This window comes from Oryx dammah, unplaced genomic scaffold (genome assembly GCF_014754425.2).
Source record: "Oryx dammah isolate SB20612 unplaced genomic scaffold, SCBI_Odam_1.1 HiC_scaffold_1, whole genome shotgun sequence".
NCBI classification, from domain to species: Eukaryota; Metazoa; Chordata; class Mammalia; order Artiodactyla; family Bovidae; genus Oryx; species Oryx dammah.
In genome coordinates this window covers 10,512,775-10,531,707 of record NW_024070185.1, presented here as the reverse complement: position 1 = coordinate 10,531,707, position 18,933 = coordinate 10,512,775, and the positions used below count along the sequence as shown (strand labels likewise).

Here is an 18,933-nt window from a genome sequence, read left to right as displayed (position 1 = left end):
TAGTCCAAAGTGGGAAAGCAGCAAAAGGTCAGAAAGAATGTGGTCTTAAAAATTGCTTGCAACTTCTAGCAAGCTGGTATACTTCATCCATTAGAAAACCATAGAAATACCAATATAGAGTTCAAAACAAAGAAAATCAACGTGAACTATCTTCACTAGTGTTGGGTTTCTTTGGGCTGAAATCACAACATATATTCATGTCGTGTGTGCTTAGCTCTCCCTCTACTGGCTGTTTCTCTGCTTCAACAGTTACCTGTATTCTTAACCAGCTGCTGCTAAGTCACTTCAGTTGTGTCCAACTCTGCGCGACCCCATAGACGACAGCCCACCAGGCACCCCTGTCCCTGGGATTCTCCAGGCAAGAACACTGGAGTGGGTTGCCATTTCCCTCTCCAATTCATGAAAGTGAAAAGTGAAAGTGAAGTCGCTCAGTCGTATCTGACTCCCAGTGACCCCATGGACTGCAGCCTACCAGGCTCCTCTGTCCATGGGATTTTCCAAGCAAGAGTACTGGAGTGGGGTGCCATTGCCTTCTCCAATTCTTAACCAGAGGTACTACTAAAGTGTGTGCATGCTAAGTTGCTTCAGTTGTGTCTGACTCTTTGCGGCTCCCGTGGACTGTAGCTCCACCAGGCTCCTCTGTCCATATGATTCTCCAGGCAAGAATACTGGAGTGGGTTGTCATTTTCTTCTCCAGGGCATCTTCCCTTGCCAGAGACTGAGCTCACGTCGCTTGTGCCTCCTGAATTGGCAGGCAGGTTCTTTACCACTGGGCCACCAGGGAAGCCCCTAATAACTAAAATGAACTTTGGTCATTTTAAAAACTGGGTTCTTTAAGGTGGCCTTTGATACTATTGGACACCTGAATGCTAGCTCCATTAGGAGTTTGGGCAAACTACCAAGCTGAATTTTCATTGAACTCACTAGAAACATTGAAGCAACTGAAAGAGAACTTCCACAGAGTCCCACCGTCACATGCAACCGCCTCCCCCTCCCCCGGACATGTATCACTGGCTCTGCCTTCCAGCCTGGATATAGATGAACTCCGAACACGCGCCATCTATGGGAAAGAATGCTGGGAAAGACTGAGGGCAGGAGGAGAGTGGGGCGACAGAGAATGAGGTGCTTGAATGGCATCCCTGACTCAGTGGACATGAGTCTGGGCAAGCTCGGGGAGATGGGGAAGGAGAGGGAAGCCGGGCGTGCTGCAGTCCATGGGGTCGCAGAGAGTCAGATACGACTGAGCAACTGAACAGTGCCTACACCCACCAAAATCTAAGCCTTTCTCTCGGGCACAGACCCCCTTCCTTCTGTCCAACCGCAGGACAAGGTAGACTGCTTCCCCTCTTCATTCATCAGACTTTCAGTGTTCCCTGGATTATTCCCATCAGCAGACAAACATGCTGTCGCTTATTCCATTTTAACAAACACTCCCTCTGAGCCCGGCTTCCCTGCCAGCTGCTGTCCCATTCCTCTGTATTTTATGGCGAACCCCCTCAAAGAGTTGTTTCTAAAGCTGCCGTCTCAAAGCTCTCTCCTTTTAATCATCAACCCACTCCGGTTAAGCCTTCACTTCTACCACTCTGTGAAACTGTTTGTGTCAGAGTCTCTGGTGACCCTAGTTAATTTTCAACCCTCCTCTTTGTTGACCCATCAGTGGCATTTGATCCAGGGGATCACTCCCTCCTCAACACACTTTTTCCCACTCGGCTTCCAGGAACCACACTCGCCTAGTTTCCTTCCCACCTCCCTGGTTGCACCTCCTCAGCCTCCTTCCCTACTGACTCCTGTTTCCTGGCGATAATAGAATACCCCAAAGCTTAATCTCTGGTCTCTTTTCTTTCTGTCGCACTCTTTTCTTTAAGTCTCACATCTGTAAGTATCACCCTTATGCACATCGCTCTCATTTGGTACCTGCAGCCCCAATCTCTTTCATGTCTTACAGCTCACAAGGTATCCCAAACATAACACATGCAAATTAACCCCCCATTCCCCTGAAACCCCACTCCACCTACAGTGTTCCCCAGTTCAGCTCATGACAGCTACATCCAGCCCTTCATACAAATCCTTCCAGGTCACCCTTGATGCTGATGCCTGTCTTTCTTCCACACTCCACATCTAGCTGTCAAGAAGTCTTGCTGAAACCATTAAAGCATATTCAGAATCTGAACATGTCTCACCCCCTCCACTGATTCCTCCCCTACTCAAATCGTAATCATCTCTGGTCTCGTTCAGTGGTTCCCAAATTTTGCTGCACTTTGGGATTACCCAAGAGTCTTAAAAAATACTAATGCCTGGCTGCCACTCCCTTGATATGTTGATTTAATTGGCACAGGGTGTGACCTGGGCACTGGGATTTTTCTCCCCTCTCTAGGTGATTCTCATGAACATCAAAGTTTGGGAATCACTGGCATAGATGCAATAATAACCACCTAACTGAGCTCCCCACTTCTACGCTTCCTCCCTACAATCCATTCCCAACACAACAAATAAAGAGACTTAAAATTTTTTTTATTAATCTTTTTTTTTGCTGCACTGGGTCCTTGTTGCTGCACGCAGGTTTTCTCTAGTTGTGATGAGCAGGGGCTACTGTTTCGGTGTGCAGGCTTCTCATTGCAGTGGCTTCTCTCGTTGCAGAGCACGGGCTCTAGAGCACGCGGGCTCAGTAGTTGTGGTGGATGGATTTAGTTGCCCCATGGCATGTGGAATCTTCCTGCACCAGGGATCAAACCTGTGTCCCCTGCATTGTCAGGATTCTTAACCACTCGACCACCAGGGAAGTCCAGAGGTAATTTTAAATTATAAATTAGATTATATCTCTGCTAAAAAGCTCTCCAATGGCACTCCACATGACTGAGAGTAAAAGGCAAAGGCTATAAACTGGCCTACAAGGTCTTACATGAGCTTCAGTGTCCCCTACCCCACCTCACCCCATCACCTCTCTGACCTCTATTACATTTCACCTCACTCACTGCTCAAATGCCAGCTACCTCCTTGCTTTCTATGAACACATCAAGGATCTTCTCACCCTCGGACCTTTACACTAAGTGTTCCCTCTTTTTGAAAGACTCTTCCCCCAGATATCCACATATCAAATATTAGCTCAAATATAGCATTCTCAATTATAATTTAAAATCTCCAGCTTTCTTTCTCTTGTGTGAGGTTAAAAAGTGATGAGGTAGAGGATGGTGTCTTCAGATAAGGAAGATTGGAGAAAGGGCAGAGTTGGAGTAAAAGTGTAGTTCCTTTGGAGACATGTTAAGTTTCTGATACACATTACCCATTCAGATCTAACACGGTGTCAAGTAGGGGAGAGGCTGAGGCTGGACTACAAATATGGGAACAAACAGATGGTTTTTAAAGCTTTGGTACTCTGGGGATCACTTTGGGGGAGACGATTTTAAGAAGCGACCCCCGGGGAATACCTATATTTTGAGAAGATATACAGGAAGATTGAGAAAAATTAGAAGAAAAACTAAGAGTTTTTCTTGGAGGGTCCTGGAAGACTTTCTAGGTAGCCAACTTATGTCACTTGGTACTAAGATGACAATAATGACAGATACATGTTACTGAATTTGTCCTGATGGACAGTCACAAAAACTGACCAGGAGAGTTGCAGTGTTATGGTGAGGCCAAAGGCTTGGAGTTATCTCACTTCTAGTGTAAAGTAAGAAACTGGAAACAGCACACATTCATGTCTTCATGTGTTAATAAGAGGGTTCTTTTTTAAATTTATGTATTTATTTGTCTGTGCCAGGTCTTAGCTACAGCATGCAGGGTCTTTTAGTTGCTATCTGAGAGAGCTTTAACTGGAGTGGATGAACTCTTAGTTGCAGTATGTGGGATCTAGTTCCAGACTAGGCATGGAACCTCAGGCCCCTGCATTGGGAGTATGGAGTCTTAGCCACCAGGTAAGTCCCAATAAGTGCATGCCTGCATGCTCAGTTCAGTTCAGTCGCTCAGTCGTGTCCGACTCTTTGCGACCCCATGAATCGCAGCAGGCCAGGCCTCCCTGTCCATCACAAACTCCTGGAGTTCACCCAGATTCACTCAAGTCGCCTCCAATTCTTTGCAACCCCCCTTTCCCTGTGGACTGGGCCGCCAGTCTTCTCTGTCCATGGGATTTTCCAGGCAAGAATACTGGAGCCATTTCTTCCTCCAGGGGATCCTTCTGACCCAGGAATCCAACCCGGGTCTGCTAAATCTCCTGCACTGGTAGGAAGATTCTTTTACCAATGTTCCACTGGGGGAGTCCTGAGGCAGTAAGAGGGGTTCTTAATTTCTGGTCTATGAATAAAGGAGATCATGGATGGGTTTCAGAAAACCATGATCCCAGGTCCTGCCTCCAAACTCTACAAAGCTGTCCGTGTGTGCGTCTTTCTGGAGAAACTTCCGAAGCTTTCATGATGGTCATTGATATGTCCATTTGCCTGAAACCAGAGTGATCAACTGGCGTCCAAGTCTGGACCTCACAGCATTACTTGGCTGCTGCATGGTCTCTTTCAGGCTCTAAATCTAGTCTCCTCCACACTGGCGGGCTTGTCATCACTCTATTCTCCCTCACATTCCCGCGGACCTAACGCATCCTAGGCTCCTCCACCTTATTTAGACACCATCCACATCCACCCTCTTGTTTTGGCTCCCTGGCGCAGCCTCTGTCCATAAGCTCTGTCCGGTTGCTGTACTGCTCAGCTCAAGGTTCCTAATGCCAGAGCTGCGGTGGCGTTCGGATACTAGCATCCTACAGCCCTTTGACCCCCAGCGGAACGGCCTCAGTAGCTCTGCTCCATCTTCCAGAGGCTCCGGGAGCCGCCGCAGGAAGGCGGGGCGGACCCTTGCACTCGTGGTCTTCTCGCGACAGCTTTACGATATGTTTCCGTCGTTTTACGACAGGACAGGGTTGCTTGGTGGCTGTCAATTTCCCCCGTGGTCCGAGTAGATATCTACATTTTCTGGGGTGACGGCTGCTACGACAGCGGAGAGATGAGGCAGAAGCGCAAAGGTGCGACAGGGAGCGGGAACGGGTGGTGGAAGGGAGGGGGCGAACCCGGGCCATCAGATGCTGAAGTCGGCTTTTCCCGCGGGAATCTGCTGCCTGCCAGTCTCCCCACCACCTGTGGTCAGTTTGTGAACTCGGCTCTCCCTGCTACTGTGCTTTTTAAACCGGCCTATCCTTATTCTTCCTTTTTGGCCATCCCTTGGTGTCTTTTGCATAAACGATAAAAGCTCTATTCCAAGAAATTTACGTGATCGATGGGTTTAACACAGTCTCGAACTCTTAATTTGCTAAGATTTTACTACACATTTCACGTCCTTTTTGAGATTGTTTTAAAGTTCTAAATGTTTTTTTAAAAAGGTAAGAGAAACGCCGAGTTATTCTTGGAATCTGTGGGGTAATTAGGCAATTATTCCTATTTGTATTACCTCCTGAGTTAGCTTGGAGCGATTTCATCTTTAGTTGTTCACCCAGATAGAGTCAAATTTCAAGTATTTTCTCGCAGGTTGTAGTGTTATCTCTGTAAACTCATTTGAGAAGTCGGTCTAATAGTAATGATGGTTCTGCTAACCGTAGCTACCCTGTATTGAGCCTTTGCTAATAATTCTTAATGTGGGTATCATGTCCAAATTACAAATGAAGAACCTGAGATTAAAATAATTAAGTAACTTTCCTAGCCCAAAATTATACTTAGGAAACAGAACCGAATTGGTTGGTCAAGCTGTTTCTACAAACAGACAAACAAAAAAAAACTGCCCTTGATTACTGTGCCTTTTGGCATCAGGTACTCTAAGTATCCAAATTACCTTCAGTTGCTTTGTGGGCTCAAAGACTGCTTACCCCTAATTAGGCAGTCATCTTCTCCCTCTAACTTGCTCCTCTCTCTGTTAGGCCAGACAGCTTTACTTTTAATTTCATCTATCACCAAGCCCTGTTGGTTCTTACAGAAATTGCCTCTTGCAATAGTTTATTCTAGCCACCATTCCTCTACCCACCTTCATTGAAGAACTAATATTCGAATAATAGACTTTCACATGTACATTATTTCACTTGGTTCTTGCACTGGTCTTGTGAAATGTGTATGTATTATCCCAATTTTGCCAACAAGGAAAACGGAGCTCAGAAGGCATTGATCTTCCCATTACGACACAGCCAGTAGGATTTGGGAGCTAGGGACTGAGTCTGTCATCCAAGTGTTCTGCTTTAGATCTTCTGTGTGTTTTTAAACAAAGTTGCCTTTCAAGAGCCTTTTACTTAGTATGCAGATTATGTGTATTCTTTCACCTTCTGAATCGTGTTTTGTATGCTCATTTTCTGTAGTGTATTTTGTATGTAGTCGACCCTTGAACAACTCTGGGGTTGGAGGCACTGCTCCCACCACCATGCAGTTGAAAATCCGAATACTGCTATCTCTGTCTCAAAAGCAAAAAAATTGACAAATGACTCACCCAGGGGCAGTAAACTCATATAGTTTGGATAGGATTAGGACTCAAATCCTAGTTCTTTTGTTTCCACATATTGTGGTCACTAATTAAACAAAAACTTTTCCCCACACTTAGTTAATTTAAGGATCTGAAAAATACAGGTACTGTATTTATTGGCAGGGGGCGGGGGGGAACCGCAAAAAGTGGACACACAGTCCAAGCCAGTGTTCAAGGATCAATCTGTACTTATTTTCTTTAAACACTACTTTCATCTTTTCACTCCCAAACTCGAAAACATATAATTCTTCACTGTGTATTGCATCTTTTGTCGAGTAGCCAGTGTACCCTGTAATCTGGTTTTACCCAACCCTGTCAGAAAGGCTCTATTCCAGTTTGGCAACACTTTCATATAAACGTGATTGCTAATTCCTATACCTAATATTGTTTCTTCTGGATTGCCCTCTATTTTGCTTGTCCAAACCCTGCCCTTTCTCTAAAGATAACCTCTGATTTCCTCCATGAAGACTTTTCTTACTAATTTACTTCTCCAGATAATTTTCGATACACCGAAGAGCTGTCCAGACATTTTTAAATCTTTATCTCCATGTATGCCTCGTTTTCCTGTGCTTAGCTTTAGTGTACTTCACAGAACCTGAGTTTTCTTTGTTTGTTTTTGCAGACTGAAGGCTTGTAGCAACTCTGTGTTGAGCAAGTCTGTTGGTGCCATATGGCCAACAGCATTTGCTCAGTTGATGTCTCAGTCACGTTTTGGTAATCCCATAGTATTTCAGACCTTTTCACTATTTCTGTGTGTGTTATGGTGCTCTGTGATCAGTGATCATTGATACTACTATTGTAATTGTTTGGGGGTCGCACAAACTGCCACGTAAGATGACGAACTTACTCCATAAATGATGTGTTCTGACTGCTCCACCTGTTGGCCATCATCCCTGTCCTCGGGCCTTCCTGTTCCTTTGGACAATGAGGACTGGTAAATGCTACTGAATTAGGCCAGTTAGTACCCCTACAACAGCCTTCAAGGGGTCAGGTATTAATAACAGGCAGGGTCATACATCTTTCACTTTAAATTAATAGCCGAAAATGATTCAGCTTAGTGAGGAAGGTCTGTTGAAAACTGAGATAGCCTGAGTGCTAACTACAACCAAGTTGTGAATGCACAGGGAAAGTTCTTGAAGGAATTTGCAAATGATATTCTAGTGAACTCATGAATGATAAGGAAACAAACCAGCCTTATTGCTGATAATGGAGAAGGTTTTGGGATCTGCACGGATCAACCAGCCTCGGCATTCCCTTAAGCCCAAGCCTAACCTAAGACAAGGCCCTAACTCTAATTCTCTGAGGGCTGAGAGAGGTAAGGAAACTGCAGAAGAAAGGTTTGAAGCCAGCAGGGCTCGATTTCGTGAAGTTGAAGAAGTCATCTGTACAGCATCAAAGTGCATGGTGGAACAGCAAGTTATCCAGAAGATCTAGCTAAGATCATTCAGGAAGGTGGCTGTAATAAACAACAGATTTTCAATGTAGACAGAACAGGCTTCTGTTGGAAGAAGATGCCACCAGGACTTTCGTAGCTAGAGAGGAGAGGTCACTGCCTGGCTTGAGAGCTTCAGAGGGCAGGGTGACTCTCTTGTGGCTCAGCTGGTGAAGAATCCGCCTGCAATACGGAACACCTGGGTTTGATCCCTGGGTTGGGAAGATCCCCTGAAGAAGGGAAAGGCTACCCACTCCAGTGTTTTGGCCTAGAGAATTCCATGAACTATATAGTCCATGGGTCACAAAGAATCGGACACAACTGAGCGACTTTCACAATCACAGTGCAGACGGTCTGGTGGCTCAGTGATAAAGAACCCACCTGCCAATGCAGGAGATGGGGGTTTGATCACTGAATCGGGAAGATCCCCTGGAGAAGGAAATGGCAACCCACTCCCCTGTTCTTGCCTGGGAAATCCCATGGACAGACGAGCCTGGTGGGCTGCAGTCCATGGGGTTTCAATAGAGTAGGATACAACTTGGTGACTGAACAGCTTATTTACTGAACAAAATGCTTATTTACCATTTGAATTATGCTGAATCTTCTCTGCCTGTGCTCTGCAAATGGAACAAAGTGGATAAACAGCACACCTGTTTACAACATGGTTTACTGATATTTTATGCCCACTGTTGAGAGCAGAGCCCTTTTAAAGTATCACTGCTCATTGTCGATGGACCTAGTCATCCACGCACTCTGGCGGAGATGTATGAGATTAACGTTGTTTTCATCCCTGCTCACACAGCATCCATTGCACAGGCTCATCCAGGAGTCATTTCAGCTTTCAAGTCGTATTTTTTAAGAAGTCCATTTAGGCTATAACTGCCATAGCTTGTGATTCCTCTGATGGACCTGGGCAAAGTCAACTGAAAACCTTCTGGAAAGGATTCACCATTCTCGGTGCCATTAAAAACATTTGTGATTCATGGGAAGAGGTAAACAAAAAAAAAAAAATCTGTGTTAATAGGAGTTTGGAAGAAGTTGCTTCCAAGCCTCATGATGACTTGGAGGGGTTCAAGATGTCAGTGGAGGAAGTCCCTGCAGATGTGCAAACAGCAGGAGAGCTAGCCGTGGAGCCCGAAGATGTGACTGAATTGCTTCAGTGTCACGATAAAACTTTAATGGCTGAGGAGCTGCCTCTTACGGGTGAGCAAAGAAACTGGTTTGTTTAGACAGAATCTGCTCCTGGTGAAGATGCTGTGGAGATTGTTGAAATTACAATAAAAGCTTTAGAATATTAAACTTACTTGATGAAGCAGCAGCAGGGTTTGAGGCGATCAGCTCCAGTTTTGAAAGAACTTCTACCATGGGTAAAATGCCACCCAACAGCATTGCATGCACAGAGAAATTATTCATGAAGGGAAGAGTCAGGGGCTGCAGCAGACTTTCAGTGTTTTCCTATTTTGAGAGATTGCCACAGCCATCCCAGCCTTCAGCATCCACCACCCTGAGCAGCTGGCAGCCTTCAACATCGAGGCAAAACTCAACACCAGTAAAAAGAGTATATTTGCTGAAGGCTCAGCTGGTAAAGAATCTGCCTCCAATGAGGGAGACCTGGGTTCCATCCCTGGGTTGGGAAGATTCCCTGCAGGAGGAAATGGCAACCCATTCCAGTATTCTTGCCTGGGAAATCTCATGGACAGAGGAGCCTGGTGGGGTACAGTCCGTGGGGTCGCAAAAAGTCAGATTCGGCTGAGCAACTGTGACTATTGAGTGCCCATAAGCAATAGGTTTTGGGGTTTCCCGGTGCCTCAGTGGTAAAGAATCTGCCTGTAGGTTGAAGGTTGCTATTGCGGGACGTGTCCACAAGGCGGCAGCACCTTTTTATGCCTCACTCTTGTTACTAAGGTAAGCAGCACGCATGCTAAGTCGCTTCAGCAGTGTCTGACACTGCTACCCCACGGAAGGTAGCCTGCCAGATTTCCCTGTCCATGGGGTTCTCCAGGCAAGTATACTGGAGTGGGTTGCCATTTCCTCCTCCAGAGGATCTTTCCCACCCAGGGATCGAACCTGGGTCTCCTGCAGCTTCTGCATTTCAGGGGGATTCTTTATTGCCGAGCCACCGGAGAGGCTTGGGGAAATTCCTGTTCTCTCCTTGTAAATTAGAATGCTGTATAGCGCTAGTGTTTAAGAACCTGTCTGCCAATGCTAGGAGACATAAGAGACTTGGGTTCAATTCCTGTGTCGGGAAGATCCTATGGAGGAGGAAATGGCAACCCACTCCAGTATTTTCGCTTGTGAAATCCCATAGACGGAGGAGCTTGGCGGGCTACAGTCCATGGGGTCGCCAAGAGTCAGATACAGCTGGGCAGCTGAGCGCACACGTAGTCTTTATGAATATTGAGTGCCCATAAGCAATAGTTTTGGGGTTTCGCAAGTGGCTCAGTGGTAAAGAATCTGCCTGTAGGTTGAAGGTTGCTATTGCGGGACGTGTCCACAAGGCGGCAGCACTTTCCCATGCCTCACTCTTGTTACTAAGGTTAAGCAGCTGCTAAGTCGCTTCAGTCGTGTCCGACTTTGTGCGACCCCATAGACGGCAACCCACCAGGCTTCCCCGTCCCTGGGATTCTCCAGGCAAGAACACTGGAGTGAGTTGCCGTTTACTTCTCCAATCCATGAAAGTGAAAAGTGAAAGTGAAGTCGCTCAGTCGTGTCCGACCCTCAGCGACCCCGTGGACTGCAGCCTACCAGGCTCCTCCATCCATGGGCTTTTCCAGGCAAGAGTACTGGAGTGGGGTGCCACTGCCTTCTCCAGAGCCTGGGGGAAATTCCTGTTCTCTGCTTGTAAATTAGAGTGCCCTGGCGCTAGTGGTAAAGAACCTGCCTGCCAAAGCTAGGAGACATAAGAGACGAGGGTTCGATCCCTGGGTCGGGAAGATCCCCTGGAGGAGGGCGTGGCAACCCACTTCACTGCTCTTGCCCGGGAAATCCCATGGACAGAGTAGCTTGGTGGGCTACAGTCCATGGGGTCGCAAAGAGTCAAGACAGGATTTAAGTGTCTTACACAAATAACTGTGCCAGAAGCCACCCAAAACTTGTGTCTCTCATTTATTTAAGGCGTATTGCTATTGCAGACTTAGCAGACTACAGTACACTGTAAATATAACTTGTGTGTGCACCGGGAAGCCAAAATATTCGTGTGACATACTTTATTGTAGTACGCCCTTTTTTGTGGTTATCTGGAACCAAACTGCATAAGGTCTGCCTGTATTTTTTATCACCTGAAGCCCCCTTTTCCCTCCAAATAAATTCTTATGCAGAACTTCAATATATAAACAGATGGAAGTGAAGCCGCTTAGGTTGAAATGGAGAGAGAGACCTTCCCTCTGCCCCCACCCCCAGCTTTACCTTCCTCACCACCAGCCCTGTCTGTTACATGGCCCCTTGGGGACCTCTGTAGAATACTGAAGGGTTGAGTTACATGGTTTAGAAAACATTAGCCTCCGATTATAAATGGACTTCTCTCAAATTGTTTATGGTAGCTGTGTCTCAGGAAATTAGAGGTGTTTTGGCACAGTGGGAAAAAGCATGTAAGTTGTGAGGGAAAGGCTTGAATTTGAGTCTTAACCATGCCATTTACAATGATGTCTTAACTTGCCTTAATTATTCACATCTGTGAAATGGGAAAACAGTGCCCACCTTCCAGTGTTGTTGTGAGGTCTCAAATGAGATCAAGTAAATGGGAGGGCCAGGGCTTTCTCATCTTACTCCTCTCTGATGACATCGTTATCTTTAGACATCAGCTTTCTCTGCAGGCAGGAAGTATGCTTGCTAGCAGCTCCCGAGCTGAAATCTCACAGCTTTTACCACTGGAAAGGGACTGGTGTTTTTTTTGCCTTGAGTAAAAGAGCTCAGATTGGCCCCCGCCTGAATAGTTGCCCATCCTTGAACCAGGTAAGTGTATTTGCGGGCAAGGGGTGCGTCATGCCGCGTCAGCTTCTGCTGTTGCCTCTTACGTGAGAAGGAGAGCCTCATTTGCCAGGAGAAGGTTGCAGTGCTGTTTAGACTGAATCTTAGAGATGCATTAAAGTCCCTAGGCGAGGATAGACCTCTGCCTTTGTATTTCAAAATAGTATTACACTGCTGTGCAATTCTGCTTCTGGGGACACCTGGGTTTGAGTTTCAGCTTCACCGCTTGGTAACATTTTTATGGGACGGGCAAATATTCTTGTTCCATCCACCTCACTTTCTTCTGAGAATCAGATTAAGTAAAGCAACTAAATGTAATAAAAAATCTGGAGATGAAGGGAAGCTGTTTTGACTCCTTTGGTTCTTTCCTGTGTAATTTGGTTCTTTTCCTTCCTGTTTGTCTCTGCTCTCCCGTGTCTATCATTCTCGTCGTATATATGCTTCTAGAGTGAACTCTTCCCGTATGTAGGTGAACTCAGGTTTGATTTTAAATTAAAAGTATAAGATATATGGCCAAATCATAAACAATAAAAGTTCACTGTCTGGTAAACTTAAAGTTCACTGTCAGCATGATTGGAATGATTTTGGAAGGAAAACTGCTAGTAAATACAAAAATGTTTACTGAATAATGTGACTTTTTACATTGTCAAATATTATTTTTCCAGGCGATCTCAGCCCTGCTCAGCTAATGATGCTGACCATAGGAGATGTTATTAAACAACTAATTGAAGCTCACGAACAGGGAAAAGACATCGATCTAAATAAGTAAGTGGAGGGTCTTCCCTGGTGGTCCAGTGGCTAAGACGTGGCCTTCCAAGGTAGAGGGTGTGGGTTTGATCCCTGGTCAAGGAGCTGGAATCTCACATGCCTCAGGGGCAAAAAACCCCAAAACATAAAAGCAATGTTGTAACAAATTCAATAAAGACTTTAAAAATTGTCCACATCCGCCCAAAAATCTAAAAAAGAAGTAAGTGGATCTATTAAAAAAAAGAAGGTAATCTTGTTCTTGGGTAGTATTAATAGACCTCTCTCATGCATGCAATTATCAGACATTACTGGTTCTACCTCGTGTTTCATGTTTTCATTGGGAATTTAGTTTTCTGCCCTGCCCTGTTGATTATGTATGGCAAAGTTGCCTCAGAGCCTAATATTCCTAGTAGCGCCTAACATTTCTTGGGCACTTACTGTAGTCGGCTCACTGTTAGTGGTACACGGACATATTAGCCCAGCTGACACTCTCAAACACTGTCTGAGGTCAGTGCTTACCTCACTGGACAGATGGGTCCCCCGAGACGGAGAAGGTTATGTAATTTTTCCAAGAGTGAATAACTGGTAATTGGCAGAGCGGAGATTTGGAATCAGACCATCTGTCTCCCGAGCCTGTCCTGCTGTCCGTCTCACTTCATGTCCTTCCTCTCGTTCCGGTCCCTCCTCTGAGACGCAGGAGGTGGAGGCTGGCTCCCAGGAAGACCCTCTCTTTGGGCCTTTTGATGTCATCCAGCCCTTCCCTGCTTCAAAGCCTCCTGGACACGCCCACCCACTTCCTCTCCAGAGTCGGGTTCAGCTTGGTCTGATAAGAGTGCTCTCTCCTCTCTGCATCTGTTTATCGACTGTGTACTCATTATATAGATCTGCTCTAGTGATCTGCTCCCCATCCCCTGGTCATCGGTGGTCTAGCCACTGTTCACATGACGTTTCTCTAGACCCTGTCTAGAAAAAATATGTTTTACCCTTTCTTTGGAACATTGTGCTTAATAAACGTTGGCTGAAGAAATCAATACTCTTTTTTACTACGGAGTCACTTTTTCACATTATATTTTATTGATTTTTCTACCATGTGTTTAACTGATTTTCCCCCCTATTTTTTTGTTGGCTGTACCCATAATTATACAAATCTTTTGTTTCTTGTGAACATTTCTATGTCTTATATATTTTTGTCATTCATCTTTAATTTAGCACATCTAAAGCTAAAGTTAGCATCTTCCTTAAAACCAGCCGGTACTCAGATGGCCTCTTGGCCAAATTGTTTTCACCTTCACCCAGGCTTGAAACTCTGGTGTCACCCTTGAATCCTTTTCCTTGGGTCCAGTTCGGGTCACAATTTTGCCTACTCTGTCTTCATTATAACTCTCTTCCATGTTCACTACCAACTTCCTCTTCCCTTCCATTTTTATTTTTTACTTTCTTCTTCCAGTTTTATTGATACAGTTGATATGTAGCACTATTTTAAGTTGAAGATACACAGTGTAGTGATTCAGCCTACACATTATGAGATGATTACAGTAAGTTTAGTGAACATCCATCCTCTCATATTGATACAAAATTAAAGAAATAGAAAAAAAATTCTTCCTTTGTGATGAGAACTTCCAGGTCTCTTAACACCTTTCTTTTTTGTTGTAATGTATATACTTTTAAACTTATTATTTTGCAGTGGAGTAAAGCCAGTTAACAATGTTGTGATGGTTTCAGGTGGACAGCAAAGGTACTCAGCCATTCGTATACATGGATCCATTTTCCCCCAAACTCCCCTCCCATCTGTGAAGCCTAAGCTTTTCTGTACCCATTTTCCATGAATGTCTCCCCAGAACACACTGAGTTTGTCTCGAGTGCTGTAAGCATTCATGGTTGGGTGTGTGTTCTATTACGTATGTTTTTATTATTTGCAGACTTATTTTTATGCATGCCTGTCTGCAAACCTAGAGCACGAAACAGCTCTGCCTTACACTTCCTGACGTCCCAGGTACTTAGGTAGTCTCTTGTACCTCTTAGGAACTCTGTAAATATTTGTTTAAATGATTTGAACACCTCATAGTATTTCTAGATGGATTAAAGTGACTATGGGATTTGGCTAGCAGCCACAAAGAAAAGAAAAGTTGGTACAATTATAGGAAAAAACGAGGAACAATTTTTCTTCTACAATTATAGAAAAAAACTACTTGGGATAAAGGTTATTTTGGGGGGGTGCAGATAGGGTTACAGTCAGGAAGGCACACAGGGGTCTTCTGAAATGGTGATCATGTTCTTTTTCTTGGAATGTGGTTACAAGAGTGATTATATTACAATATTTAAAGTATATTACATGGTTCATTGTTCTGTTCTTTAGGTAATATTTTATATTAGAAAAATATTTTAAATGCTTTAAAATATATATGTTGGAGTGGCCAATAAGTTCGTTTGGGTTTTTCCATAACATCTTACAGAAAAACCCAAATGAGCTTTTTGGCCAACCCAATACTTTATTTCCTGTTTGGGTCTACATAGCTGTGCTTTCGGTTGTTTTGCTTTTTGGCCTAATACCATGGTTTGCAACCAGTCATGACTACTCCCACCCCTCCACCCACTCCAAGACATTTGCAGCGTCTGGAAAGTTTTGGTCGTTACAACAGGGAGAGGTGCCAGTCGAGGCCAAGTGTGTGTCTGATCATTCCACAGTGTGCTGAGCAGGCCCCCGCGAGAGGGTTAACCTCATCCCAGATGGATGGTGTGGAAGCTGAGGGAGGGTGGAGTCCTTCGAGGCTGGAGCACTACCTTGAACGAGGCCTCAGCCATGTCACTGTCCTGGGTCCCGTCCCCTGGTCATCTGGCTTTCTCTCTGGTACTCCAGAGGACAAGAAGTCCTGAATTTTGTTCTCCTGTTTCCCTGACAGAGCCACTGTTGTCATCTGGTGAGGGGATACGGGATGGTGAGAATTGGTGGCATGGTTTATAGGTTATCCTTCTGGCAGCTTGTCCTTGGAATCTTGTGACCTTGATCATGCTGGATGCTCTGCTTTCAGGGTGAAGACCAGGACAGCTGCCAAATACGGGCTCTCGGCTCAGCCCCGCCTGGTGGACATCATCGCTGCAGTCCCGCCTCAGCATCGGAAGGTCTTGGTCCCCAAGCTCAAGGCGAAACCCATCAGAACTGCCAGTGGGGTGAGTGATCGAGCCATCATGTATTGGTTGTGTATCTGTTGGGCCACAGATCCCTGCCTCCACTAGTGAGGTGGAGGTGAGCGATTTGAAGTCATAAAACCCACCTGTCGTGGTGTGTACTGGAATGGAGACGTGTGCAGGATGCTCGGAGAACGCCAGGGAAGAGAGTCACTCAGAGGAAAAGATGGTGTTTTGATTTTTGGTGTCTTTAACAATGGGGCTTCCCGGGTGGCTCAGTGGTAAAGAATCCGCCTGCCAGTGCAGGAGACATGGGTTCGATCCCTGGGTCAGGAAGATCCCCTGGAGGAGGGCATGGCAATCCACTCCCGCATTCTTGCCTGGAGAATCCCATGGACAGAGGAGCCTGGCGGGCTACAGTCCACGGGGTTGCGAAGAGCAAGACGCAACTGAGCACGCACTCACGGGGCATAGGGTGGCGAGGGGGAGGAGGTCTTTAAAAGTATAGACTGAAAGTTGGTGACTACCAGAAGATGGTAAATATTGTTGGCCACCTTAAGCTCGTGACTTATAACATACTTATAAAGGGTATTTTGAAAAGTTAACTGATAGTGCAAAGTCATTATATTAATACGTATGGTAGCTGTGAACCAGTTGACACCATTCAGGAGGGTGTCCAGAAGCCAGATGTCCCTACAGTACAAGGAACTAGGAAGGACCCAAGAGGGGGAAGTGTGGCTCCTGACCGACCCAGAAGTGGTGCCCATGTCAGCGGAGAAGAGCAAGCACAGAGAGTCGTGGGAGCAAGGGGCAGGAATTAGGGCAGATGGTGTAAGAGGTGTGTGTGGGGAAACCGCAAGTGTACCAGGCTCACCAGGGCCGTGCTTCCCTTTGGAAAGCAGTAGGACTTCGGGGTGAAGTGTTAGCGTGGCATCTGCTTGTCAAAGATCTTAAACGAAGTGAAGTGAAAGTCGCTCGGTCGTGTCTGACTCTTTGCGACCCCCTAGGCTATACAGTCCATGGAATTCTCCAGGTCAGAATACTGGAGTGGGTAGCTGTTCCTTTCTCCAGGAGATGTTCCCCACCCAGGGATTGAACCCAGGTCTCCCGCATTGCAGGCGGATTTTGTACCAGCTGAGCCACCAGGGAAACCCAGATGTCCCACAAAGAAGCCAGATACAAAGAAACTAAAAGATTTTTGAGAAGGGGATTGGTGGGAACCAGATAGATTTTTTCAGAAAATTAATTTGGATACAAGATGTAGGGGAGGTGGTAGCCCAATGGTTAGGAATCCGCCTGCCAGTACAGGGGACACGAGTTCAGTCCCCGGTCGGGGAAGATCCCACATACCGCAGGGCAGCTAACCCCGAGCGCCACAACTGCAGGGCCCTGGAGCCTGGGAGCCGCAACTGCTGACGCCGTGTGCCTGGAGCCTGTGCTCCACGAGAGGAGCCACTGCAAAGAGAAGCCCGCAGTCACTGCAGCTAGAGAAAGCCTGCGTGCAGCAACAAAGACCCAGTGCGGCCAAAATTAAAAAGAAAGAAAATGTTTTATAAAGATGGAGGGTCAGTCGCTTGGAGACAGAAAGACCAGTTGGAATGCTCTCAGTTTGAGCTAGGCATGAAGAGCCTCAGTTGAGGCCAGGCCTCCAGGATAACAAGGATGAGTGTGAAAGACACAGGGTGGGATTTGGGCCCTCCTCAAACTTGGTGCCCAGAGTGGAATCCTTTATTCCCAGTGTGAACTAAGTTCAGTCTGTTCCTTGGGTGGAGCTATTGTACTTCTCACAGCTTACAATGACCTGCCAGGTAGCTGTCTCTCCTGGACCACATCATACTTGTGACTAATTAATCCCCAGAACCTTTGCACAGAGTGTACCATCCATCCCAGTCTCTTCTCTATACTTAAGTGTTTGGGGTTCGTTGGTTGGTTTGTACCGAAGTATAGAAGGCTTTCAGAAAAACGAATAGTTCCAGACCTCCACTTTACAGCCCCCTTGCCTCCTCCCCTACCCAGGGCAATGGCTTTTAAGTCTTAGCTGATTTCTTGGCATTTACTTCCATATCCCTAAATAATGTGCTTTCAGGATAAATCTTGAATTGTCAGTTTTAGGCATTATGTACGGGCTTACCATTGTGCAAGCAAAGGTTTGTCAACCTCTGGACCTGACAAGGGCACCTGGTTTCCACGATTCCATTCTCTGTCCTCCTCCTGGCTCGAATCACTTCTTTTCTTTCTCTGGGAGCTACTCTTGTTCTGCTTGCCTTTAAAAATGGATATTTTCTGCAGTCCCAGGCCCAATGTTTTTAGTGCCGTACACACTTTGTTTGGTGATCTCATCCACTGATGTCTTTTTTTTTTTTTTAATATGGATCATTGTTAAAGTCTTTATTGAATTTGTTACAATATCGCTTCCGTTTTATGTTTTGGTGTTTTAGCCTCGAGGCATGTGGGATCTTAGCTGCCCCACCAGGGACTGAACCTGCACCCCCTGCATTGGAAGGCAGGGTCTTAGCCACTGGAGGCCCCCACTGATGTTTTTCAGTACCGCCGTACGCTGACTCCCAGCTCCAGCCTTTCCGCAAACTTCATGTCCATGTCAAATTGCCTGTTAGACGTCTCTCCTTTGACTGCCTGTAGACCCTCCAGTATGGCGAAACCAGACTTGCTTGCTTGCTCAGACTTGCTCTTGCATCCTTCTTGACCACCTTAGTTCATGGTGCCCACATCTATTTGGTTTCCAAATGATGTGAAATGCGTTGTCCATTCCTTCCACCATGGGTAGGAATGTTCTGACCTTTATTGTTTCTTATTTTGGAGGTTATCGGAGTCATTTCATAACAGGCCTGCTTTGTCTTAGCTGCAGCAAATCCACCAGAGTAACCTGCTAAAAATGTCAAGAGCACACAGCTAATGTCATCCCCTATCTGTTGTGCATCCTAAACTCCATGCTTTTGTCCCTGCTGTTACTGTTGTGCTTTGTTTTTATTTTTTATAGAGCTTTAGGCTTACAGAGCAGTTGAGCAGAAAGTGCAGAGTCCCTTGTACTTCCTCTCCCCCTCCCCCAGGTGGCCCTGTGGTTGATGCATCAATTGCTGGTGTTCGTCGCTCAGTCGCATCTACCTCTTTGTGACCCCGTGTACTGCAGCATGCCAGGCATCACTGTTCTTCACTATTTCCTGGAG

The 18,933-nt window shown here is 45.9% G+C and overlaps 1 protein-coding gene across 2 annotated transcripts in view; it reads left to right on the top strand.

Moving 5' to 3' along the window:
- Nucleotides 1–4,878: 4,878 nt before the first annotated feature.
- ELP3 (elongator acetyltransferase complex subunit 3) overlaps nt 4,879–18,933 on the top strand; it is a 127,347-nt gene continuing 113,292 nt past the window's right edge. Inside the window, exons 1-3 of one of the 2 annotated variants that reach the window (XM_040237018.1) lie at nt 4,879–5,002; nt 12,541–12,640; nt 15,652–15,790. In XM_040237018.1, the coding sequence (XP_040092952.1) occupies nt 4,984–5,002; nt 12,541–12,640; nt 15,652–15,790 (258 nt within the window). In that variant the 5' untranslated portion in view covers nt 4,879–4,983. Of the gene's footprint in view, nt 5,003–5,032; nt 5,120–12,540; nt 12,641–15,651; nt 15,791–18,933 lie in introns of those variants that run through there. The other variant, XM_040237027.1, reaches the window with a different exon arrangement.